Below are 24185 nucleotides of genomic sequence, written 5' to 3' on the forward strand. Positions count from 1 at the left end.
ACTACTGGCAAAATCAGTGAGGAGGTTAGCAAGAAGACCAAAGGACACTTTAGCGCACTGCTGGGGAAATATAAATTCTTAGCGCCCTTTTGGAAAGCTCTCTGATAATACAGGGTGGGGCAAAAGTAGGTTTACAAGTTGTTCGTATGGAAAATAATACAATAATTAATGAATAATAAAACAAGAGCAAACTCTGTGGGCCCTGGCCAGGTAACTCAGTTCGTTAGATGTGCTGAGGTCTCAAGTTCGATCTTGGGTCAGGGCACGCACGTACAAGAAGCAACCAGTGAAGGCATCAATAAGTGGAACAACAAATCAATCTCTCTCTCTCTCTCTCTCTCTCTCTCTCACACACACACACACTCACAAAAGCAATCGATAAAAAAAGAATAACAGCTGTACTCACAGCTGTAAACCTACTTTTGCCTACCCTGTATTTATTGTACCTTTAAACATTTTCCTCTTCGATGAGCATTTCTCTTCCGAACACACACCATCACCCGCCCATAACAGCTCCAGGTAGTGCAGTCCAGGAGATTCTAGAGGCAAAAATGCAGGAAGCGAGGTGATGTCCACCAGAAGGACTACCGTGCAGCCATTAAAAAGGACTATTGGAACGGCTCAAGTTAAGCAGACTGTCGGCCACGCCAAGTGCCGGGGAGATGTGCAGGACCTGGTGGAGAAAAAACGGTGCGATCTCACTGTGGAAAACAGTCGGAGCCTTAAAAAGTAGACATACAGCCACGCTGCGTCATGCGTCTCGGCCATTCCACTCCTACGTCTTTCCCGAGGGAAAAAAGAAACCACGAGTTCATACAAGACTTGGGCCTGACTGGGCAGAGGCACTGCCTCTGTACTAGCCGAGATCCGGCTCAACCCACATGTCCACCCTCAGGTGCACGGATAGACCAGCTCCGCAGACCCGTGCAATGGAAGCTTGGCAGAAAAATGAACTACAGACACCCACCACAACGCTGACGGGTCTCAAAGTCGTCACGCTGAACGAAAGACAGACAAAACAATGAGTACATGAGGTACGATTCCACTCAGGTAAGATTCTAGGAAATGCGCACCAATCTACAACGACAAAGAGTAGATCAGCGGTTGGCTGGGAATGGTGGTGCGGAGGGACGGGAGGGAGGGGTAGCCAAGGGACACAAGGACTGGTTACAGGGAGGTCATAGATATGATCATGTGAGTGGTGACATCTCTGGGTGCCTCTCTACATTGAAACATCAAATTGTAGATGTTAAATGTGTGTAGTTTGTTGCACATCAGTTACACCTCAGTGAAGATCAGTGCGTACAAAGAAAAGCACTAACAGGCTGAAGGAATGGGGAGGTGAGTCATGTTCCATCCCTGAACCCATCGGTGGCCGAGGGGACCGAGGGCGGCTGCACGCGTTGGTCTGGAGGGTGCAGTTAGAGCCAGGCAGCGCTGGGCCTGGGAGTGGACGATGGGGTGCTTCCTAAGGGAAGTCAGGAGAGGCCTGTTCCCTGAAAGAGCCGGGAGGGTGCCGGGCAGCAAAAGCAGGCAAGGTGTCATAAAGTTGTCCCCAAAAGATTGATCAGAACCGAGTGTGACTACCCGTGTATTGATAATGCACGGGAGAGACGTGTGGCTTTAGGACTTAGGTGTGCACGATTTAAGTAAATACATCCCATCTCTAAGTTATCTTTTAGTTTTATTTGCTGTTTTTCCTTTTCTTCATCCCCCTAGCCAGCGGCCCCTCCTTTATCTCGCACACCTGACTCTCTTGTTCTATGGACCCCAAGTGGCTATTTCCCGGTCAATGAGGCTGCTTCGCCCTGCCCTTCCTGCCCCCGCGTGCCCACCCACCGTCCCTCTCCCACCTGCTGCCAGCTGGACTCCTCCAGACCAGATCCAGGGCTAGCGCTCATCTCTCCTTCAGTCGGTTTTCTCCCTACCTCTGCCAGCATAAACCTTCAAACATCTACCTTTTATAAAGGTGTGTGGGAGGCAAACTTTCTGAATTCCCGACAGTGCGGGGGAAAAAAAAATCGTTTTCCCTGCCCCTTCGTTCAATAGCTGGATGGACGTCATTTACAAATCCCAGTTCAAAATCCACTTCTCTCAAAATTCTGAAGACGTCGCTCTGATCGTCCTCCACCTTGTACGGGGCCTGGTAACAACCTGGTTTCCATACCTTTGTGAGACCCACCCTCCCACCCCAGGTGTTCAGGTCCGTTTTGGAATCTTCTCCTTTTCCTTGGTGCTCTGAATTGTCGTGACGACGGATATAAGTGGAAAAGAGTATTTTTTTTTTCCTATTTCTTGTGCTTACCACTAAGAGCCCATTTCATTCGGCAAAACATGGCCTCTTCCCAACTCTGTGCAAAGGTTTTTGCTTGATTCCCGCCCCCCGCCCCCCACCCTTTCTCTGTTCTTTCTCTCAGAGACCCCGTGAGTGGATGTTGTGTTAGAACAGTGGCCTCCAGTCCGGGTGTCCCCTTCTGACCTTATGTTGTCTCTCCTACTTCATGCCCCTTCTGTTAGATGGGACAAAAAGAGGCATGACATTGGATAGTAACCAATCCAATTTCTGGGGCTAAAGCGTTTCATGAGAGAACTAAAATTCAAGACAAGAATATGGTCACAAGGAGCATTCTGAAGGCATTGTATTTTTCAGAGAGAGGATAAGAATACTGATTACCTTTAGAATGTGTTGAGCACACATGCTTTTAAAAAAAGATTTCAAGGAAAAGCACTAAAAAAAAGCCCTGCCCTGACCTGTGTGGCTCACTCACTCAGTTGGGCATCGTTCCTCTCTCACATGGACACTTCTCTCCTTCCCTTAACTTCTCTAAAAATAAATAAATAAAATCTTTAAAAAAACAAATCAGAATTCCCCCTGCAGGGGGAGTGGGGGGGTTGGAGAGGGGAGAGAGAGAGAGGAGTTAAACTAAACCAGGACATGCTGAAGAAGTCTGTGGCAGCACCTAATAGTGAAACCAACTTGTAATGTCTCCTTCCTGTTTCAGAAGTTGATGGGGGTTTTCTAACATCCAACTGCAAATTTTTTTGTGAGCTCGTCTTGGGATCTGAGGCTCCAGGGGCAAGAAGGAGTCAATGAACACCCCCACTGCAGGGCAGCCCGCCCCTTCCTGCATTTCCTGTTTTGTCCTTTGGATATACTTTTCCAGGATGTTTTGCTGATGGGCTCAGGCAGCTGGCCAGCAGAGACCCTGGAAATCCCCTGCTGCCTCCCAAATTGAGCAATAAGAACAGACGCCATCCGCATTACATCAGCAGATCTCTGCCGGTGGAGCCAAGAAAGGCCAGAACCCCGTCCCCTCCACCCGCTCCTGCAGCCGCCTTTGGGACTAGAGAGGGCCAAGAACGTGGTTTCTTCCCCAAGCAGCCTGGTCAGCTGTAGGAGGGGGTTTCAACTCTGGGGACTGCAGTTTTACAAATGAACAGGTCTGTTGAACACCAGACCTGAGACCATTTTAACGACCAAGCCATGGAGTCTGGAATCTGGCCCTGGTGGTGAAGGACCCACTCTCCAATGGGGATGTAGGGACTCGACAAAACAGGCCAAAGCAAAGGGTAGAAACGAGATCTAGGACATTTTCTGTGTATACTCTGGATGGTTTTAAACCCTTCAGCAAATACACTGCACATGCTAGGTTCACGGCTATTTGCCTGACCCCAAGTCAGGGTCGCGAAGTCATTTTCATCTTTATATGTACACGGCTTGACCACCAAGACTGCGATGTGCAAATAGGCAACTACATTTTGGGTTCTCTGTGTAAACAAAAGCCAGAGGAGTGGGATGAGTCATCTGATAGCCTACAAATAAGAAAAATAGCCCTGGCCAGTGAGGCTCGGTGGGTTGAGCAGCCTCCTGCAAAGCCAAAGGTCTCCAGTTCAATTCCTGGGCAGGGCACATCCCTGGGTTGTCGGTTTAGTCCCTGGTTAGGGGCATACAAGAGGCAACCAGTCCATATTTCACTCCCTCTCATTCTCCCTCCCTTGCCCTCTCTCTAAAAATAAATAAAATCATTAAAACAAATAAAAATTAGTAATAATAATAAAACATAGCCTCATATCCTCAGGTGAGGATTTTTTTTTTTCAAGTACAGATACAGGGCCCACCTGCAGAGATTCTGGTATAAACAGTCGGGGGCAAGATCCACTCCCCAGGCCACTTAAAAGTTCTCCCAACCCTGGCCAGGTGGCTCAGTTGGCTGGAGCATCATCCCATATACCAGAAGGTTGTGGTTCGATCCCTGGTCTGGGCACATACCTAGGTTACAGGTTTGATCCCTGGTTGGGGGCGCATATGGGAGGCAACTGATCAATGTTTGTTTCTCTCCCTCTCTGTCTCTAAAATCAATAAACATATCTCTCAGGTGAGAATTTAAAAAAAACTCTAAGGTTAACAAGGTCATAAAAAGAATTAAAACTAAGGGATTAAATCAAAGGGTCTTATTCCATATCTGGATTCTCCCTGGCAAGCCCTGTAGGTGTGACCATTTTTCTATGCCTGTGCTTCTCAAAATGTGCTCGTCACCGGTGGAGCTCGTGAAAATGCAAATTATGATTCAGCAGAACTGGGGTGGGTAGAGAGTTTGCATTTCTTTGCAAGCTCCCCTCCATCTGTAAAAGGCCAGGCAGTAAACATTTCGGGCTTCTCGTGGGCTATTCAGTCTCTCTTAAGACTACTCAACGCTGTCCTGTGTTCAGTAAGGTTTTATTTAACAAACAGGTGGCCGACAGGTTTGACCCTCAGGCTGTAATTTGCCAACCCCTGTCCAATACCCCTGTTTACCACCCAATCCTCTGAAGGTATTTCTGCCTCATTCGTGTGACCTTTAGTTATACAAGCTCATGTAGAAATCTCTAAGGACTAGGTGGGCACGGAGCCCCAGGGACAGACTCTGGGCCCTCTACTCTCACATGCCCCTCGCCTCCACTGAGGCCATGCCTGGCACGTGTCTGCACAGTCCCCAAGGCTGTATTGTGTTGTAGGTGGCGGTGGGGCTCTGGGCCAGTTGGCTTCAAGGCCAGTTCTTCCCATGTGAGCCTGCTTGATAACGAAACCCGCCGCACAGGCTCCCGTCACACGAGGTGTGAGGCCGCTTGCTGTGTCGGACTCGTGGGAAACACCAGAATCATCATCCCATCTTAATGCTACACCCATCACCTGCTCTCCTACCCTCAGAAAAGCTTCTGTCTCTGTATTTATATATGCATCTATGTGTAAAGAGAATGAAAAAGTAAAAAACAAACTGATCATCATTTACACTGAAGGTGAATAATAATAATAGGTGTGTGTGTGCAGAGAGAGACCAACACTAATTATTGCAAGGGAGGGGGAAAAAGAAAGAGAAGGGAAGGAAGGAAGGAAGGAAGGAAGGAGGAAAGGAAGAGAAAATTCCTGTTCCATGCTTCACATAGCTCTGTAAATCCCACAGGTCAAGGTTGTAGATGCTTAAAGACAATCTCGGCAGGCAAAAACATCCTAAGTATATGAGAGCTATTTTCATTTCATGTTGAATGCCGTAAAAAGTGGTTTTGCCGGTTGGGCTACAGAGCAGAACGTAACTCCATGTCATCTTGTTGGGGACTTGTTCCATGACATATGTTGGCTCTCATGTGATCCCACGTGTCAACACAGAGAGACGTCTGTCATGGCACACCACGTGTTCAAACAGAGAGAGACCACGTCCTTTTTGGTTTATAGTGTGCGTTGTGATTGTTTGTTTAATCAGTGCTCACTGAGTAGAAGACACTGGAGTGAGGATGGTAGGGAGGGAGGAGGGGCTTGACAGGGGCCAAAGGAGAGGCAAGTGTGAGGGACAGGGAAGTGAGGGGCCCTGGGAGTGGACACTGTCATCCCCACAGGCCCTGGGAGGGGCAAGCGGGGGTCCAGGCAGGGTCTCTGGCTGTTCACAAGACCATGGCAGGAACAATCTTCTTGGAGGGGGAGGGAGGCATTGAATTCTCTCCCAGTAGCTTCTTATCTGAGTCTTCCTCATCCTAAAACAGACAGGGGTAAAAGTTAACTCTTGGGGGGGGAAAGGATGAAGCAGAGGCAGCTTCACAGGACTTGAAATCAGGAAAAGGAGAAGAGGAAGGAAAAAGTGACAGAGGAAGGGGTGCGGGACAGAGATGTAGGACACGAAGGAAGGGACAGTGGGAAGGTGAGAGTGAAGGAGGGAATGGTGAGGTGGAGGGCCGCAGGTAACCCGGGTCACAGTGATGGGTCGCATGCCCCAGACATCCAAGGGCAGGGCCCAGCCCTGGGAAGAAGTCGAGGAAGGTCGGGATTGAGCTCTGAGCGGCAGTGTTGCTTGCCCCACATGCATCCCTGTCCCTGGGCCTCACCAACCGGCCCCACTCTGCCCCAGTGCCTCCAGGACAGCTCACCATGGGCTGGGAACTCTGGCCACGTGAGGTTCGAAGCCCCAGGCCCAGGGAAGCCAAGGACACAATGAGCTGCAGGGCACAGACAACCAGGAGCAGAATACGGATTGCTAGGAACACGTCCTGGAGATAAAGGGGAAAAAAGTCAGGAGTCCACCCCTCTGATTCTGCTCTGACTACCCCCTTTTCCTCCCCACTTCTCCCCCCTCCAAGAATCAGACTCTGGCCAACTACATCCCACCAAAGCAGATCCCACTGTTCGCTTGTCTGCAATGTGACCTTAGCACCCGCTGCGAAGAGGTGGCATCTATTTCTCCACCCGTCGAATCTGGAAGGACCTGTGAGTACTCTGACCAATAAAATACCATGGAAATGACACGAGGCCAGTTGTAGGGTGGCCCTGAACCAGACTGGCAGCTTCCGTTCCAACCTCCTGGAGGGCTCACAGTGGGCCCTCCTGGTCCAAACCTGGTTGGCATGCCGTGAGAAGCCCAAGCCACATGGAGAAGCCATTGTAAGCTCTCTGCTTGACACTCCCAACCCAACACCCAGCCAAGAGCCATCGACTGCCAGCTGTGGGAGGGCGTCAACTTGGACGTCCAGCCCAGGCCAGCCATCGGATGACTTCACCCCCCAACTGACGTCTGACTGGGACCTCATGAGGAAACCTGAGTGAGGACGGCCTGTCTGAGCCCACTCAACCCACAGACTGTGAGAAGTATGAATAACCTTCAGGTTTACGCCACCACCTTGGAGAGAGGTGTGTGCCGCAGCAACAGATAACTAGGACACCCACCCTCCAGAAAAGACGGATGGGCGAACCACCGCATCCACTCGTAAATGGCTGCTCTTTGCCCCTCATCTCCTTTGATCTGGGGAATCTTCATACCACGAGGGTCTGAGAAATGTCTTTGGCTTCAGTTAAAACCTCCTGAATGGAGGATGAACCCAAGTTCAAAGAGCCTCCATCTCTGCCCTCCAGTGCTCAGTCCCGTAGGAACAAATGGTTGCAATGGGTCTCTGGAAGGCGGGATCCCCCTGTTCTCACCCTCAGCATTTGCATGAAGCCTTTACACGCATCCTCCTGCCATGCTGCTTGTCTGTAACCGTATGGCCTCCCCCATCCGTAGTCAGTGGGTGCGGTGGTAGGGACCAGGGAGTCACACATGGAGGTGAAGAAGATGTCGTTTTCCCAGGTTATGCTATTCACACAGAGGACAACAGCAGCCACGGCCGTGGCAATGCCCGTCAGGGCGAGCAGACGGGACACCCAGCCCTAGGAGAGAGAAGTTCCAGACTCTCAGACTCCCTCTGCGGCTGTCAGAGCTGTGGGGGTCCCAGCCTCCAACCACCTCCTCTTCCCCAGCTCCCTGGCCCAGGAAAGCCTCCCCACCCCTCCAGGAAAGATCTCGGATATTGGTACCCGAAAGGGAGAAGACAGAAAATGGAGCAGAACACCAGAGACCCAGGAGGGGGCAGAGAGCAAGGTGGGGACAGGGGACGCCCAACTCACAGAAAGGGTGCTCCGGCGCTTCTCATGGACAATGGCCCCAGCTCCTGCTGTGATCGCCTGGGAGGGGAAGACCCAGCAGAGGCCTCCCAGTTACTCCCCTGAAATGATCCCCGACATCACCCTTCCCCCCACAGTTCCCACAACAGCCAGTGCGCAGCATGAGCCAAGGGGACAGGCAGAGACCTAGCACAGGGCCCGGGCTCCACACAACAGCCCCCATCCCCAACCTTGTCTTACAGAAAGACATGCGGGGCAGAAGGGCTTTGCTCACCTCCCAGTCAGCTTCCTCTTTGCAAAGGGCATTTGGACTCCAGGTTGTTGGCCTCTTCCCCCACACCCCCGACCCGGACCCAAAGGAACTCTCTCCTGGCCCATCACCACTTGCCTCCCACTTCCTTACTCACCACACACCCTGCCCAAAAGGCACAGCCTGAGCCTCCCAGCTCGGTCCAGGGTCCAAAGTACAGAAGCACTCCTAAGGCACAGCTCACTGCCCCCAGCAGTATCTGGGTCACCTGCCAGACAGGGTCAAAGGTTAGACCCCTTCCCACAAACCCACACACCCAGGGCCAGCCTCTCAGCTCCTATTGGGTGCCTTCCTCTCCTTTTCTTCTGTCTTGGCCTCTCTGCAGTTATGTTTCTGGAACATTCCATTCCCTTAACACCCATGAAGCAGCATGTCCTGGTGCTCCCCAATCCCTCTGACATGCCAGGCTTTTGTCCTTCATTACTTTTTCCTAACTGCCATATGCAGTTATCCCACCTGATGGTTCTCCCTTGGGATCCCCATGACCCTGGGGATGGCCGCCCAGCCAGTGGTGAAGCAGGGTGGTGGCACAGGGCCACGCCCACCTCACAGGGGACTCCTGTGATGGGCAGTGTTTGCTCCCCAGCTCTCCACTAGGCTGGCAGAGGCCTTGTCAGGGCTGTGTCATGGTTCGATGGCCCTCCCTGCCCAATCCCGCTCTCTCCCTTTTCATTTCATAGCATCCCTGACCCTGACTCACATCCGATTCCCAGAGACCTCAACTGTCACAGCATCTCGGACAGGACCATCTGCACGCCCTGCCCGCCTCTCAGAGTCGGCACATCCGAATACCACCCCCACCCCCCACCCCCACTCCCCGCACCCCCAAGGTGTGCCTCTCCTGCCTCCCGCCCACCCTCACTCCGAGCCTCGGCACGTTCTTCAACTCCTCTTCTCCTTTGTACCCCAAGCCCACTCATTCCCAAGTCGCAGGGACCCCATCCACAAAGGATTCGGGCTCCCCTCTTTTCTCGTCATTTCTGTCATGACCACGCAGGTGCAGACCTTCCCTACTTCTTATCAGGACAGCTCCTGGCTGTGAGGCAGCCTAAGGCCCAGGCTCCTGCTCGGAATCCACCCACAGCCCTCCCACTGTGGGAGCTGACTCAGGTGGGGCTCCTCACCTTGTCCCGCAGGCCCCCAGCCCCAGGCCCTAGTCTGCCTGCTCAGTGGGACCAGCTGCAAGCCCCATCCTCCTTGCTCTGCTGGAACTCGCCCTGTGCAGTCTGGCTTCTTTGCCCCAGCCATTCACTTCCCCTGCATTTCCTTTTCCTCCTCTATCTGTCTAAATCGGGTTCTTCTCCATTCAAGGTCTAGGTCAGATGCCAACTCCTGCAGGACGCTGCCCTGCCTCCTAAGGACATCAGCTGATCTACCTTTAACACCAGGCATTTCTGTGGTTGCCTGATCCCTTCTGGTGGAGGTTACATAGCCCAGGGATTCTCTCTGGAGTTTTCCCAAAGCGCCTATTATGGTGCCTTATCTGCAGAGCCACGGTCCATTACAAAGGGGTTAAATTAAAATAAATTAACAGCTTCTAGGGATCTTCCCCCCACCCCCACCTCTGGCTGGGACTGCCCCCCACACACCCACCCCTACCCGGCACCAAAGAAGACTTCCATCATTCCTTTCCATCCAAATCTCCTTGGGGAAACTTCCAAAACCTTCTTTTCCCAAACAAGACGGGTGTAAACAGTGAGTTCTCATGGGGACTCAGTCCACTTTCCTTTTCTGCACCCTGCTGAAGAAGGAGAGTGACGGCCCTCCACCAGCTGGCTCGCCTGCCTATCCAGCCCACCTTACCCCTCCGGCCAGCAGCCCGTAGCTTATCCCAGTCTTGGGAGGGCCCGGGTCCCGCCAGCTGGCGACGAGCCCCTTCAGGGAGCCCCCAGCATTTAGCAGTTGTGTCAAAAACGATTCCTGGTGGATGTGGATGCTGATGTGGGTGGGCTGGGACAGGGTAGACGCCACTTCGACCCCATTCACGGTCACCGTGTTTTGGGCCATTCTGCCTGCTGGGGAGAAGACATACAGATATGAGCTCTGGGAACTGGGTAGGAGGGTGACAAGGAACATACCACACTGCAGGAGGGAAAGGAGAGAAAACTGTCTCTTTATCGAGACCCCTGGGGTCTTCCCAGCGTAAGTATCCGTGTCACCGTGACTTTGACCGGGGCTGCAGCCTCTCGAGGTCTTCACCGCACATATTCCTGGGCCTCTCCCCTACATGGTCTGAGACATCTCATCTGGGCCTTGGGTTGGACGAAGAAAGGAATCCGTATGATTATTTCAGTGACTTAGTACCTACAGTTGACCCTGGAACCACCTGGGTTTGCACTGCACCGGTCTGCTGATAAGCCGATTTTTTTCAATAAATACTGTAAATGTATTTTCTTTTCCTTATGACTTTCTTAATAACTTTTCTGTTCCCCTAGCTTACTCGATGGTAAGAATACAGCAAATAACACATGTCACATATAACTACAAAATATGTGTTAGTCAAATGCTTATGTTTTCTCCAAGGCTTTCAATCAACAGTAGGCTCTTAGTTAAGTTTTGGGGAGTCAAAATTTATACGAGGATTTTCAACTGTGCCATGGGTCAGTGCCCCAACCCCCACATTGTTCAAGAGTCAACTGTGTATTTACACGTAATAGTTTCATGTGGTTAAAAATTTCAAAAGATGTGGAAGGGTATACCTTTAAGACCATCTCTCCCTCCCTTCTCTCCTAGCCACCTAGTTTCCTTCCAGATGGAAGCTAATATTGTCATTTTCCTACAGTGACATTTTTTGCATATAAAAGCATGTGAAATTATTCTTTTCCCTCCTTTTCCCACAATGGCAGGGCACACACTACTCTGCACAATGATTTGTTCATAGAGCCATGTTTTTGAAATAATCCTCCATCAGCCCCGGCCAGTGTGAATCAATGGGTTGGAGCATCACCCCATAAACCAAAAGACTGCAGGTTCAATTCCCGGTCAGGGAACATGTCTAGGTTGCAAGTTTGGTCCTTGGGCGGGGCACGTGCAAGAGACAACCAATCGATATTTCTCTCTCACATTGCTGTTTTCCTCCCTCTCTCTCTTCCTCCCTCCTCCTCTCCCTAAAATCAATAAGCATGTCCTCAGGTGACAATAAAATAAAATAAAGCAACCCTCCATACGCCATTTATACAGCTGCATGGTATTCCACTGTCCGAATGAATCCTAATTTTTTTAGGCAGTCCCCTGTAGGTAGACGTTTATTTTTTCTTACATACAACATGGAGTTGGCAGGTCAATGGGAACATGTGTTTGTGACTTTAATATACTCTCCATGCAATCCCCGCATAGGAGCAACGCCAAAGAGCGTTCGCTGCGCCTCGCTGTGGCCAGCAGATGGTGTGAGCAAACTTTTGAATCTTTTTCAAATGTCTATCAGAAAAATTACACTGCACTGTAGATTCTAATCCGTTTTATGCAATTAAATGCTCCCTTTTAAATGTATGTCTCAACAAGTCTTGACAAATCTGTACATCTGTGCACCCACAACTACAATCAAGATACAGAATATTTCCATGTTGCAACAACTTTCCTAATGCCCCCTCTCCCGTAAACGCCCAACCCCTGGCCCCAGGCAACCTCCGAGCTGCTCTCTGGGACTGTTCCAGTACAGTTTCAATCTGTGGTTCTCATCTGATACTTGAGGTTGGTTATCTCTTCATATGTTTAAGTGCCATTTCCCTTTATTATTATTTTTTTTATTTCAGAGAGAGAGAGACATTGATATGTGAGAAACATCAGTCAGCGGCTTCCTGCACATTCCCGGACTGGGGAACCAAACCCCCTACCTAGGCATCTGCCCCAACCGGGAATTGAAGCCACAACGCTTTGGTGTATGGGATGATGCTCCAACCAATTGAGCCGCACCGGCCAGGGCTATGAGCCATTTTCTTCCTTCTGTTGTGAACGCTCCTTTCATACCCTGTGTCCTCCTCAGTTCACTTTATTTTGTTTTGGTCTTGATAGTTTTAGTGTGTTCCAAAACATTACCATCTGTGGCATGAGTTCCAAATATTTCTTTACAATCTGTGATTTGTCTCTAGGCCTTGCTCATATTTTTATGCAATCAAATTTTCCATCTTTTTAATGGGGTTTATGTCATACTTAAAAAGAACTTCCTCATTTCAAGATGATAAAGTAATTCTGTGTTTTTTCCTCAGAGCCGCCCAGAGTCTAGCTGAACAGAAGTCCTGTAAGTAAGAATATGCAGAAGAAACCACACTGAGACTGATAGGAGGGGCAGAGTTGCAGAATGGGCTGGTCCCACACCCATGTGTGGTGTTTTAAAATCAGGAGGGATATCTCAGCTGCAGAAGTTCCTCCTGGGCAGTAAGTGATTCCAGCCTCACATCAGGCCTCCCAGCTCAGGGTTCCAGAGCCAGGAAAAGAAGTCCCCATAACTTCTGGCTGTAAAAATCAGTTGGGATTGAAGCTGAGGGAGACACAGGCTTCTAGAGTCCCAAACAGTTCCTCTTTGAGGACCCATGCATGGACTTCTTCGAACTCAGTCACTCTGAGCTCCAGCGCTGACACAGCAGTTCAAAAAATGAGGAACATACAGGGAGGAACTGAATTGTCTGGCTACTGGATGAGAGCTAAATGAGCAGATTTCTCACAGATAGAAGTGCTAGCAAAAGCCATTGTCCTTTTTCTGAGACCCTGCCCCCACAGATCCAGCAGGTGGGCACCGTATCTCAGTCTCCATAAACCTAGTTCACACTGTTCACACTGGTGATTCCCAAGACCCTACCCTACTCAACTTGAATGGCCCAGGCATGCCCTGTATCTCTTACTAAGTAACCCCAAGCCTGGCACTAGTGGCAGCCAGTCTTGGTTTGCAGCTTAGCCTCTCCCAGGCACCTCCAATCCTAGCAAAAGCAGCAATAATCTGCAGATCACTTTGTAGCTCATACCAGATGGCCCTGGGCAGGGCACAGACAGAACCCCTCCCAAGAGGCCCCTAACCAACAAACCTGATGGCCAGCTTCAGATCACACCAGAGCACCACACCACCACCTCCACAGATGACACACCAAAAGGGCAGACTCGGCAGGCACCAGAGCCTCACAAAGGCCAGTCCTGCCCTGCAGGGTCAGCCCCTGCACAACAGCTTCTCCGTGGTAGTCATGACCAGTCCTCTCAGTCAATTAGCCTGAGGGTCAGTCCCTCTCATTGATGTGCCAACAGCAATCAAGGCTCAACTACAACAGGAGGGTGTACACACACAACCCACACAAGGGACACTCCTGGAGCACCCAGCTTAGGTGACAGGGAAGACTGGCCCACTGGGCCCCACAGAATGGGCACCTACGCCATAAGGCCACTCTACCAAAACTAAAAGATGTCGCAGCTCTCCCTAAAACATGGAAACAAACACAGGGAGGCAGCCAAAATGAGACAACAAAGAAGCTTGTCCCAAATGAAAGGACAGAACAAAATGCCAGAAAAAGAACTAAACAAAATGGAACAAGCAATCTCCCAGATACAGAGTTCAAACCACTGGTTGTAAGGATGCCCAATGAGCTTAGTGAGAACTCTAACAGAGAAATCACAAACATAAGAAAGGAGATAGAAAGCATAAAGAAAAGGATCAGTCAGAAATGAGGAATACAGTAACGGTAATGAAGAATACATTAGTGGGGATCAACAGTAGATTAGATGAAGCGGAGGATCAAATCAGTGATTTGTAGGACAAGATAGCAGAAAACACCCAATCAGAACAGCAAAAAGAATTTTTAGAAATGAGGATAATTTAAGGGCCCCGTGGACACATTAAGCATAACAACATTCCCATCATAGGGGTACCAGACGGAGAAAAGAGAGAACAGAGATTAAGGACATGTCTGAAGAAATAATGATGAAAAAATCCCCCAACTTGGTGAAGGAAACAGACGTACAAATCCAGGAAATGCAGAGAGTCCCAAACAAGATGACCCCAGAGAGGCCAACACCAGCACACATCATCATTAAACTGCTAAAGGTTGAAGACAAAGAGAATCTTAAAAGCAGCAAAAGAAAAGCAGTTAGATTCCTACAAGGGAGCTCCCATAAGACTGTCAGCTGGTTTCTCAACAGAAACTCTGCAGGCCAGAGGGATCGGCACAAAATATTCAAAGTGATGAAAAACAAGGAGCTACAACCAAGATTACTCTACCCGGTACAGCTCCCCTTTACAATCAAAGGAGAGATAAAGAGCTTCCCAGACGAGTAAAAGATAAATGAGTTCATCACCACCAAACCAGTATTTTAAGGAATCTTAAAGGAACTTCTCCAAGAAGAAAAAAAAAAAAGATTAAAAAGATGGATTAAAAATGACAATAACTACATACCTATCAGTAATTACTTTAAATTTAAATGGACTAAATGCTCTAATCAAAAGACATATGGAGGCTTAATGGATAAGCAAACAAGACCCATACATATGCTGCCTAAAAGAGACCCACTTCAAACTGAAAGACACGGAAAAAGATATTTCATACAATGGACACCAGAAAAGGCTGGAGTAGCAATACTTACATCAGACAAAATAGACTTTACAACAAAGGTTTTAACAAGAGACAAAGAAACACCCAGCAATTCCACTGCTGGGTCTTTACCCAAAGAAACCCAAAGCACTAATTTGAAAAGACATATGCATTCCTTAGTTCACTGCAGCATTATTCAGAATGGCCACGATATGGAAGCAGCCTGAGAGTCCACAGATAGCCGAGTGGATGAGGAAGAGATGGTATACATGTGCGATAGAACACTCCTCAGCGTGAAAGGAGAAGGGAATCTTGCCATCTTCAAGATGAACCCAGAGGGTACTGCGCGAAGTGAAATAGGTCAGAGAAACCCTAATGCCACAGCGGGTCCTGTGTACATGACATCTAAAAAACACATAAAACCGCAACAAGCTCATAGAGACAGAAGACACTTTGATGGTTGCCGGATGGGAGAGGGGCACAGGGAGTGAGGGGAAAAGTAGAAGGGATTAAGACATGCAAGTTGCCCGCTCTATAAACAAGGGGTGTAAGTGCAGCACCGGGAACATAGTCAATAACACCGTCACAACTACAGACCTTGACTTTGTAAGTTACGTAAATGCCTAACCGCTATGCTGTAAACCTGAAACTAATATCACAAGATATATCAACAGCAGTGAAAACATGAGAAATTATTTTTTTAAATTAAAATGAAATGCTCCATGGAACAAAAATGGAATTGCCATAGAAAGTCGGGTCTATGCCAGGCTTTCTATTCTGCCCATTGGTGGGTCTGATGAGTCACACACCATGGCCACAATTTCAATTGTGGCTTGAGAGTCTCATGTGTAGTTGAGCTATTTCATGCCCCCTCTGTGTTATTTTTTTCATAGCCATTAGATTCAACTTGCCCAGTTCCCAAAGAAATCCTCTGTGGGTAATGCTAGTGGACATCTTACCTAGGTGCCGCTGTTTTGATCATGATATTATCTGTAACAGTTAGCCCTGGCTGGTGTGGCTCAGTGGATTGAGCGCCAGCTTGCGAACCAAAGGGTTGCCGGTTCAATTCCCAGTTACGGTACCTGTCTGGGTCGCGGGCCAGGTCGGGCCCGCAGTGGGGGGTGTGCAAGAGACAACCACACATTGATGTTTCTCTCCCTCTCTTTCTCCTTCCCTTAAAAAAAATGTATCTGTAACCATTCTAATAACAGCAGCAATGACAGTAATCCGAAAGTCTTCCCATCTGTACTCTGTGTGCTTTTGAGAGCAGGTCCTCTGTCACCGACCTGGCGTCCTTTAGCACAGGTAGCTGACAATTCTGCAGATGCACAAGGAGTTTCCGACTTTTCCACAGACACACACAAGGAAGTTCCAGCCCAGGTTCCAAACACATCTTCCCAGGGGACCCGGGTGTCAGCATCATGTCACAGCCCTGAATGCATCCTGAGCCCCAGCTCCCTCTGAGCCCGTGGGTACCCCACCCCACTGCAGCCCCCAGATCAACCTAGCCCCCTACTCTTCCCCAGCCAGCACCATGAAGATTCCCCACCCACACCACCCTGATTCCCGGCTGTGGGCTCTTCCCTGCTACCCAGGTCCTCCCAGCGCCCCTGGAGCTGAGGAGAGAGGACTGGGATCCCCAAAACACCTTGGGCCCTCTGCCTGGGGCTTCACTCTGGAAGGATCTCTCACCACCAAACCTTCTGAGCCTCAGCCACCCTACCCCCGCGGAGAATAAAGGCGTTAGGTCCTGGTAGAGGTGAGAAAGAGGCAGTGCCAGGCTACTATGGCCAGGCACAGGCCCCATCTCCCTCCCCAGCCTTTTTTCTAGGGTCGCATCCCTCCGCTCGCAGACAATCCTATAGGAACCAGGAACGTGGGGTGGAGGGTGGGAGAACGGCATTCTGTGGGACAGGATGGGGGTTTTAGGGACTGGTCTGCAGGACTGAGGGACAGACAGAGATCCTGCGGCGAGGGGCCACCTGAGCTGTGAGGTCCCTGCTCACCTGCTGTGCCTTGGAGGTCCGCACCCTACAGAGCAGGGCTGGGGAGGCCGCCGTGAGCTGAGAACCTTCTGCGAGGTGGGAGGGAGAAGAGCAGGACGCAGGGGGGAGGGGGGAGGGGGAGGGCCTGACCTTCATTGTTACAACTTCCCAGAAAACAGCAGGGGGAGCGGGGGGGGGGGGGGGGGGGGGGGGCGCGGGGGGGGGCCCTCCTGGGGGGTTTTGTCTTGAGCAGATAACAGGTCTGGCTGGAGAAGGCGGAGCATGCACACACACACTCGCACACTCATACCTACTCAGACAACACACACACGGGCGAACACACTCACAGCGCCCTCAAAGCCTTGTTCAGAAAGCCCCCTGCCCAGGGGCTTAGAGACCGGACAGCCCCCACAGGATTTCCCAGGGCAGCTCGGCTCCATGGTCCCCCGAGTCACCACCCTCGCTTGCTGCTCCTCCTCATGATCAGCTAGCAGCTGGAAAACCCCAGAGGGGCCCTTTGGCCCCAGCTGGATGCTGGGAAACTGCTAAACGAAAACAGCACGCTTCCTGCTGTTCTATCAACCTCCCACACCTCTCCTGCTTCTGCCTACTCTGGGCCCCACTCAGCTCCTCCTGGCCTCCCTGCTCCACTCGCCTCCGACCCCTGGGGAGAGCAGGTGAGGCTGCACCCAGACCCAGCCCTTTCCCAGAAACTTGCTCACAAGACCCCTCCCCAGGGGCACCCCCGCTTGCCCCCACACAGACCTCTGCAGCCTGGCCCCTCAGAGCTTGCTGAGACGGAGGGAGGGAGGGAGGGAGGGAGGGAGGGAGGGAGGGAGGGAGGGAAGGAAGGATCAACCACTATGTAGAGGATGTGACTCCAGGAAGGTGGCAAGAGCAGATGTCAGGTATGTCCCCGTTGGATGCCAAGTCGGCCTGGTCTCTTACCTTCTTCACCTTCACCTACCACTCAGCCCTTCATGGGGGGCAGGGGAGCTTCACCAGGCTAAGCAGCATTGATGGAGAGGGAGGTGTTGGGGGAGGTGTTGAGGGGCAGAGGGGTGTCCCCAGACCTAGCTGCAACAATGGGAGCACAGCAGGTTCGCAAGGGCCTCAGGTTCTGTCCTGTCTGGTAGTCTGAGGGCCCTAGAGAAAAGGCTGGGAGAAGAGCCAGGGAGCAGAGGGTGGAGAGGCAAAGGGTGCAGGCACTGTTTGATCCAGACCCCAGGCCCTCTGGGGAAGATGGGGGACAGAGCAGATACAAGGTGAAAGGGGGGTGTTCCAGGGGCTCAGCAAAGTCTGGCTGCCCTGCCAGGACACGCTTCAGCCCTCCATGCTTGCGATCTGTGAAAACCTGCCAACTCTTTCTCCAGGCAGATGTCCACAGGCATGGGGACCACAGCCAGTGATGACGTGGCCCCTGGGGCGCCCCAGCCCACCCACATTGATGTGCACATCCACCAGGAGCCGGCGCTTCTGAGCTTCCTGCAGCGGCCTTCTGCCCCCAACACTCCCACCCCCTCCCGGCCCCTGGGCAGCAAGAGGGTGCTGGTGGCCTCCTGGGTGAGTTGGGCTGCTGTGGGGGGACAGCACCCAGGGTCCCAGTATCAGGAAAGGGGAGACACCTTCTTTTGTTGTGGCGCTCACTCTTGGCCAGCCACAATCTGCAGAGGACACAGGGTCAGTCTCAAATAAGGCCAAGAAACCAAGTCCCCCTGTGCTCCGTTTCTGGCCTCAGTGAAAGCTGTAGGCAGGGCACACTGTGGGCTAAAGAGCCGTGACCACTTCCAGTCCCAGCCGTGGAATCCTGAATCCGGCTTCCCCAACCTCCAGACATGGCAGCCTGGCTGGCACCCCTCCCCTCTTCTCTCCTCTCCTCTCTCTCCCCCCACCTCTCTCTCTCTCTCTCTCTCTCTTTGGGGTTCGAACAGTCCACACCTGGAAGGCAGATCCTTAAAGCCTCCCGGAGACTGGGAACCGGGCTCTTAGGCTCTGCGACTCTCAGGTGGTGCAGATCGTGCTAGGGCTGATGAGTGGGGCCCTGGGAGGCCTCGGCTGCTTCCTGTTCTACGATTTCTGGAGCGTCCTGCGCGCCCACGAAGCTGGCATCTGGACAGGGGTTGTGGTGAGTGGGGCCAGGGGATGGTGGATGGGACCCATGGGTGTGTCCTAAGGGACTGTGTGTCCATCCCCTCCCGGCCAACTTGGTACTGTAGAACGTCAGCAACCAAAAAAACACTCTGTCCCGGAGGCCAATCCCCTTTCTGCAGACCAGAAAATAAAATAGCCAAGGGAAATGGCGGTGTAAGTCCGCTCTCCCAGCTCCCTTCCCACGACGTCTCCTGCCAGGCCGCGCCGCTCCCGGCTTGCAGCCAATGTTAACGAAGCATCCAGAGCCCGGCTTATCTGCCGACACTTGTACAGAGATGGGGGAGGCAGGCTGTGCTGGAGAGTGTAGCCACCACCAGGAAGGAGGAGTACCTCCTGTGTAGTTTGCTCGCCCTCTGCAGGTCCTGCACAGCGGGGCCCTGTGGGCGTCACTGGACAGCAGTGAATGGGGGGTGGGGTGCGCTGCGCTGCGTGCTATCTGCAGTAGCAGCTTGGTGGGCAGGCCATGGTAGGACGGAGACCTTTGGTAAAGTCACTTAGCTCAGAGAATAACAGCAAAACATATTCATGGAAAGAACGGACTTCCTGTTCTGAGAGTCCTGGAGCAGAGCGATGCAGGGGCTTACGCGTCCCCAAGGCAGCCTGGAGACTCATCCCAAACTGAGAGCTCCTCCCACAGCCCAGGTCTTCCACCTGGGTTTCCAGAAAGCCCTGGTGCAGCCTGAGAAGGAAGGCTCTGTCCAGGGCAGGGAGAGAGGGTGCACACCTGGCTCGACCCCCAGCGCTTTTCCCTGTGCCCAGAAGAGAGGGCCCTGCAGCCTGAGGAGCCTGACCCAGGTCTCCACACCCTCATCGCCACCTTGCAGCACAGGACGCAGCTTAGCCCAACACCCCCACCACCACCCCGGCCCCTGCCCCATGCCTGTGTTCTGGGGTTGTGAGAGTTACAGAGAAAAAGAGAAGCGGGCCGGGGCCAGAAGGGTGTGTGTGACCCATACCGAGCCTACTGCTGTCCCCCCTCCCTTTCCCCAGGCCGTGCTGGCTGGAGTCACCATCTTCATTCACGACAAACGGGGTGGCACCTGCTGGGTGAGTTCGGAGGAACGGCAGCAGCCGGAGGCCGTCCCAAGCCTCCCGCCCCACTGCCCCTGCCTTTCTCCCCAATCCCCCTGGGCTGGGCTCCAGGAGAGACCAAGTTACAAGGTCCCTCTGTCTCCTCTTCACCGCAGGCCCTGCTGAGGACCCTGCTCGCTCTGGCAGCTTTCGCCACGGCCATCGCGGCCATTCACATTGGGGCTTACCACTTCTACCATTCAAGCTATTGGTACATAGATTGGTGTGATCTCTCCAGAGGATGGGACTCCCCCCCGCCCCCCAGCACCCCTGAAGAAGCCCGCAGGGAGGAACTGTGCCTGTTCTACCAGAACATGATCCAGGTAGGTGGGCAAGGGAGCTGTGTGGCACAGACCGCCTGACGGGAAGAGTGTCACCTGTCCTGCACCGGGCTTGACTACTGTCCCCACACATGATGGCAATGAACAAAGAGAAACATTTCTGCGGTTGTGGGTATCACCCGAACATTGAAATCAAAATAAGTGAATCCCTGTCATCCGTGTGCGCAGGGCTGCAAAGGCACAGGCGCACCTTCTCCCCCAGTCCTCGCAAGTGTGGGGCGGTCGGGAAACCAAGTCATAGCCGAGGCCTGTCCCTGATCAGATGAGGACTCTGAGGCCCGAGGAGAGGAGTCCCTGACTGCTCTTCTTGCGAACTAGACCCGACGGTCCTACAGGCAGCGCTCCTTCCGCAGCCCCCTCCCTCCAGCAGCCACAGACGTGGGGGTGACCGTGTGTTGGTGAGGAGGCTGTTGACAGCCCATCCGGCTGCAGTCAGTCTGGTGCCTGCAGCTCTGCTCCTCTGTCCCCAGGCCCTGTCCACAGGCCTTCTGGTCATACTGATGAGCATCTGGGCCCTGCTGCTTCTCACTTCCCTGGTGCCTGTGCTGCTGTTCTGCTGGAGAAGACTCCGGCCCAAGGCGGTGAGTCCCTCCCGCACCTGTCTGGGTGTTTGGGGCAGCAGGTTATGCAGTTAGGGGACAGCAATGGAGAGTACAGGGCTGGGCAGCAGAGGAGGCCCCGCCACGACGAATCCCAAGGCATACCACGCCCTTCCCTACCCTAGTGCTTGCCCAGGCCAGAGAGGCCCTGTCCCTGACCTACGTGGCCCCCAAGACTAAGACCCCAGGAAGCCAGGGAAGTCCTTACCCTCTCTGGGACCTTGGGGCTCTTTGCATCAGGTACCATGAGGGTGATGTTGGATCTGCTCCGCTCCAGAGCTAAGCTGCCCTGGAGGAGAGTATCTATGCCCACCCCCCACTCTTCTCCTTCCTCCTCTCCTTCCTCACCCCCACCCCCTGCCCTTAGGGAAAAGACCAGAAGAAGGCACTGCTGGGAGCGAGTGAGACTCAACCCTGCCTGTCCTGAGTGCTCCCTGCCTGGAGATCCTTCTGCACTGGTGGTCCGTGCATCTGACTCCTGGAAGAAGAGCCAGACCCCGGCAACGAGACCTTCCACTGGCCCCAGTTGTCCTTAGCCACGGCCCTGCTCCACCAGCCGTCACAGTGCCTCTCACCCATTCCCTGTGCACCTTCACCAACCTGCCCCGCTTCATGTCCTCTCTGAGCAATGATGACAATAAACTCAGGTTGCAACTCTCAGCTTCTCGTCTAGTTACCCCATTTCATTCCCCTGGCTGCAGGGGCCGTGGGATATGAGCCCAGAGCAAGCCCACTCCCAGCCTCTTCTCTGCGTCTAGCTAGGGTTGCTGGCCCATTGTGTTTTTATAAAATGTGCCCATGTACAGTTTACAAGAAAGACATCTAAAACAAGGATAAAGAAAGATCGAGAGTAAGAGAGTAGAAAATACATATAACCATTAAATTGGTTCAGCTCATTACAGTCAGACTTCAAGGCAAAGAGCATTCCTAGAGATAAAGAGGCCAGTTGTGGTCGGTCTTGCTTCATCTTCTCCTTCCTTTTCCCAATCCATTCGTTCCCTCCTGGGACTGGGACCCCACACCTCCAGCCGGAGGTGGCAGCTTGTGGCCAGGAGGATAAGTAAGAGTCACAGGCAGGAGATGGTGCCAGAGGGAGACCCAAGGAGCCTGGCCTTCAACAGCACAGCAGAATGTGACAAACCAGTCCTGGATGGCTTGCCTTTGAACATCTGTATATGAGAAAAATTAATTCCTTGCTGATTTTTTAAAAAGAAAACAATTTTAAACCATTTACAATAGCAACCAAACAGTAGGGATAAAGTTAACTGGGAATAAATCCAAGACATTAATAAAACCATAAACATTATTGAAGAATGTTTATTTTTTAAAGATTTTATTATTTATTTATTTTTAGACAGAGGGGAAGGGAGGGAGAAAGAGAGGGAGAGACACATCAATGTGTGGTTGCCTCTCGCACACCCCCGACTTGGGACCTGGCCCACAACCCAGGCATGTGCCCTGACTGGGATTCAGCCGGCGACCTTTCAGTTCACAGGCCTGTGCTGAATCCACTGAGCCACACCAGCCAGGGCAGGACTTTCTGTTCTTGAGTTAACTTCAAAGGTATGAAAACAATGTCTTGTGCAAAAGTCATTAATTCTCTCAGTTAATGTCGAACTCATCAGTGATCACCAAATGGACATTTTGGCTTTAGGATACCCAACCTGGAAAAGGATCCAAAGCCTGGAAGGCCAATGGGAGGCAGCCTGGGGGTGACAGACTCCAGCTAATTATGGTCCCCCCAAAACACTCTATCTGTGGAGGTCCAGGCAGAAAATAGGTGGCGACCATCGAGGGGCTCAAAGTGGGTCATTGGAGACGTATTTGACAATGGGCCTATTTACAAACATGCCAGCAGTGTTAGGAAGACTGCAAGTGATAATGCCATACCATTGGTGACCAAGGTAGGTCAGGGAGGCTATCATCGCCCCTGCGGGCAAAAGAGAAGCAAAGAGAGGATTCCTGAGTTTCAGCCAGAGACGGAGCAAACGGGTGGCGATGGGGCTTGACTTGGGCTGTCCCAGAGAAGCACAGCCCACATGACCTCCCCTGGCCAGGAGGGATCCTGGGAAGAAACGTCCAAAGCACCCCATTCTGAGATCCTGCTGGTGTCCCTATTGGCCGAACCGAGCAGGAAGTCATGAGACAGGAGAGCCCGATGATGTGATGCATAGAAGACGCCCCTTCGGGGCCTGGAGAAGGCCAGACAAGTGTGGAAAGCACAGCCATAGAGGCATTTGGAAAATATCCAGAACAATTGCTTTTGTTTGTGTGTGAAGAACTACGGTTAAACACTTCACACAGACACAAACCCGCAACCTCAAGAAGCTCAGTGAGCCCTAAAGGGGACTGACGCAACAAAGGACATGCCCAGACATACCATAATCAAACTGCAAAAGACTCGAGGAAAAAAATCAGGAAATCCACTAAATAAAAATGACCGTTCCCTACAGAGAAGACTGATCCAAACTAGAAGCCGTCACGGCCAGAGGAGGTTGGGTTGCCAAATGGTTTTTTTTTGTGTGTGTGGCGGTTGTTAAGTATAGACACCACGCTGTACAGTAGCGTATCTGAGTGACTGAAAGAGGAACAATAGCACAGGGAGTTTTTTCGAGGGCAAGGACACAGTTCTTCTGAGGTCAAGGACGCAGATGACGGTGTTGGGTTCACGAATCTATCCAGGTATTAAAGCTCACAGAACTGTACGTGGTGAGGAGAGATCAGTGTTCCTATGATGATCATTTACGATGATACATAGCTAATGAGAAGCTATCTCTAAGGAGGGGCTGTTTGCCTATCTCTATGCCAACTTCTCGAAGTCATTTCTAGGTTCACATAATCATCTTTCCCGCAGAAACAGGAACCTCAAGCCTGTGGCTTGAGCTGTATTTGCAAATAATCAAATAGCTTTGAATTTAAAAAACAAAAAAAAAGGCAGGGGGGTCGTGACATCCCATTTGCCACAGAAGAGAAAACAGAGAGTCAGGACTCTGAGGCTGCTGGGAAGGAGGGAGGGTCCCTCTGCCCCCCCCCCCTGGAGACAGAGCTGGGGAGGCCTGTGAAGGGTCAGGCAGAGGAGAGGGAACGGGAGGGATGTCTGAGAGACTCACACCCGCCTCATGCATTCAACAAAGGAGGCTGCCAGAGTCTGACGGTAAAAGGCTGCTTCTGGGCGGAAGGGCAAACTGAGTTGACACTCATTTATCAGAATGAAGAATGGAAAGAATTTACATCCAGTCTGGCCATAAAAGGACTGATTTAGAAACACTGTAGGAGAGAAATCCATGCTCTCACTAGTTGAGGAAGAAAGTAATTC

The 24185-nt window shown here is 51.8% G+C and overlaps 2 protein-coding genes across 3 annotated transcripts; one reads left to right on the forward strand and one right to left on the reverse strand.

Annotated features, from left to right (window-relative positions):
* Nucleotides 1–5696: 5696 nt before the first annotated feature.
* TMEM176B (transmembrane protein 176B) lies at nt 5697–16844 on the reverse strand. Of its 2 annotated transcripts, none has more exons than XM_024564521.3 (7): nt 16729–16844; nt 10017–10228; nt 8311–8421; nt 7907–7963; nt 7442–7669; nt 6397–6516; nt 5697–6006 (listed from the first exon to the last, which is right to left on the reverse strand). In XM_024564521.3, exons 2-7 carry the CDS (start codon nt 10218–10220, stop codon nt 5917–5919), a joined length of 810 nt encoding a protein of 269 aa, XP_024420289.1. In that variant the 5' UTR covers nt 10221–10228; nt 16729–16844; the 3' UTR covers nt 5697–5916. The 2 variants fall into 2 exon arrangements, with proteins under 2 accessions (XP_024420289.1, XP_024420290.1); XM_024564522.3 differs by having other exon boundaries at nt 10017–10225; nt 16729–16838.
* Nucleotides 16845–17230: 386 nt separating this feature from the next.
* TMEM176A (transmembrane protein 176A) lies at nt 17231–21529 on the forward strand. Its single transcript, XM_024564525.3, has 7 exons — nt 17231–17384; nt 18085–18270; nt 18713–18832; nt 19849–19905; nt 20046–20252; nt 20741–20851; nt 21237–21529. Exons 2-7 carry the CDS (start codon nt 18085–18087, stop codon nt 21294–21296), a joined length of 741 nt encoding a protein of 246 aa, XP_024420293.2. The 5' UTR covers nt 17231–17384; the 3' UTR covers nt 21297–21529.
* The last annotated feature ends 2656 nt before the right edge of the window (nt 21530–24185 follow it).

The sequence above is a fragment of the Desmodus rotundus genome, chromosome 6 (genome assembly GCF_022682495.2).
Source record: "Desmodus rotundus isolate HL8 chromosome 6, HLdesRot8A.1, whole genome shotgun sequence".
Lineage (NCBI taxonomy): Eukaryota > Metazoa > Chordata > Mammalia > Chiroptera > Phyllostomidae > Desmodus > Desmodus rotundus.

Bases quoted from the DNA above. Each gene is read 5' to 3' on its own strand.
- TMEM176A (XM_024564525.3), top strand. From the start codon at position 18,085: ATGTCCACAGGCATGGGGACCACAGCCAGTGATGACGTGGCCCCTGGG. The intron at 18,271-18,712 runs GTGAGTTGGGCT...TGCGACTCTCAG, and splicing joins GGGTGCTGGTGGCCTCCTGG to GTGGTGCAGATCGTGCTAGG. The intron at 18,833-19,848 runs GTGAGTGGGGCC...CCCTTTCCCCAG, and splicing joins GCATCTGGACAGGGGTTGTG to GCCGTGCTGGCTGGAGTCAC.
- TMEM176B (XM_024564521.3), bottom strand. From the start codon at position 10,220: ATGGCCCAAAACACGGTGACCGTGAATGGGGTCGAAGTGGCGTCTACC. The intron at 8,422-10,016 runs GTAAGGTGGGCT...CCTGTCTGGCAG, and splicing joins ACGGGCTGCTGGCCGGAGGG to GTGACCCAGATACTGCTGGG. The intron at 6,517-7,441 runs GTGAGAACAGGG...CTTTATCTCCAG, and splicing joins GCTTCATGCAAATGCTGAGG to GACGTGTTCCTAGCAATCCG.